The 1,164-nt window shown below is 57.4% G+C and overlaps 1 protein-coding gene across 1 annotated transcript in view; it reads left to right on the top strand.

Moving 5' to 3' along the window:
- LOC119587525 (keratin, type I cytoskeletal 9-like) overlaps window positions 1-1,164 on the top strand; it is a gene marked incomplete in the record, with an annotated part of 2,482 nt that overhangs the window by 863 nt on the left and 455 nt on the right. Inside the window, 1 exon segment of the mRNA XM_037936250.1 lies at window positions 72-1,135. Coding sequence (XP_037792178.1) covers window positions 72-1,135 — 1,064 coding nt within the window.

Below are 1,164 nucleotides of genomic sequence, written 5' to 3'. Positions count from 1 at the left end.
TTTTTTGTAATATGTATTCAGATATATATGCATGTTTGCTTATAATCATTACCTTACGTTTCTTACCGAAGGTTCTGGTCCTAACGGCAGCAGTTGCTGTGTCCGCTGCCCCACAGAGCTACAGCCTCCCCACACCATCGGGGCCACTCTTGAACCTGGGGAGTTGCGGTAAAGGGCAGGTGCGACATGTGGATGGCAGATGCGTGACACCCCGGGTCAACGAACGCGTTTTCCTGTACAATGCCCCACCAAACCCACGACCCAACAACCCGCCCCCATACATCCCAGAACCTAAAGTAGACCGCAATGTGCTGTTCATCAAACTTGCAGAGAAAAAGGTTCAAGATCCCATTGTGGTACCACCTCCAAGGCAGGATCAGGTGGTGTATATCCTCAACAAGCAATCAGACCAAGGACAGCGTGTAATCGAAGTGGCCGCTCCTCCCCCCTCGGACCCAGAGGTTTACTTCGTCAACTACGGCGAGGGTGAGAACCCGACTCTTCCCGGCGGAACTAGTCTCCAGCGCGCCCTGACGACCGCCGTCAACGCCAAGGGCCAAGTCATTACCGGAGGTGCTCTGGGTGGAGCTGGTGGATTCGGAAGCAGCGGAAGTGTCGGCTTCGGAGGCAGCGGAAGTGGTAGCTTCGGTGGCAGTGGCAGTTTCGGAGGCAGCGGAAGTGGCAGCTTCGGAAGCAGTGGCAGTTTCGGAGGCACCGGAAGTGGCAGCTTCGGGAGCAGTGGAAGTCTCGGCGGCAGCTTCGGAGTTAGCGGCAGCGGCAACCTTGGAGGTAGTGGTAGCCTTGGAGGCAGTGGCAGCCTTGGAGGCAGTGGCAGCCTTGGAGGCAGTGGCAGCTTCGGAGCCAGCGGAAGCGGCAGTCTTGGCAGCAGCGGCAGTGGTTTTGGAAGCGGAAACGGATTTGGAAGTGGAAGCAGCTCCCTCGGCAGTGGAAGCAGTTTTGGAAGTGGAAGCAGCTCTTTCGGAGGCGCAAGCGGTAGCAACGTTGGAGGCAGCAGTGCATTTGGCAGTATCAGCAGCGTTGCAAGTGGCAGGAGTGCCCTTGGAAGCAGCAGCACACTTGGTAGTGGCAGCAGTACTGGAAGTGGCGCCAGCGCCTCTGGCAGCGGTAACGCCTTGGAACGGTGCTGTTGACAGCACTTTTGGA

Source organism: Penaeus monodon, chromosome 22 (assembly GCF_015228065.2).
Source record: "Penaeus monodon isolate SGIC_2016 chromosome 22, NSTDA_Pmon_1, whole genome shotgun sequence".
Taxonomy (NCBI): Eukaryota; Metazoa; Arthropoda; class Malacostraca; order Decapoda; family Penaeidae; genus Penaeus; species Penaeus monodon.
This window is presented reverse-complemented; position numbering and strand designations above follow the sequence as displayed.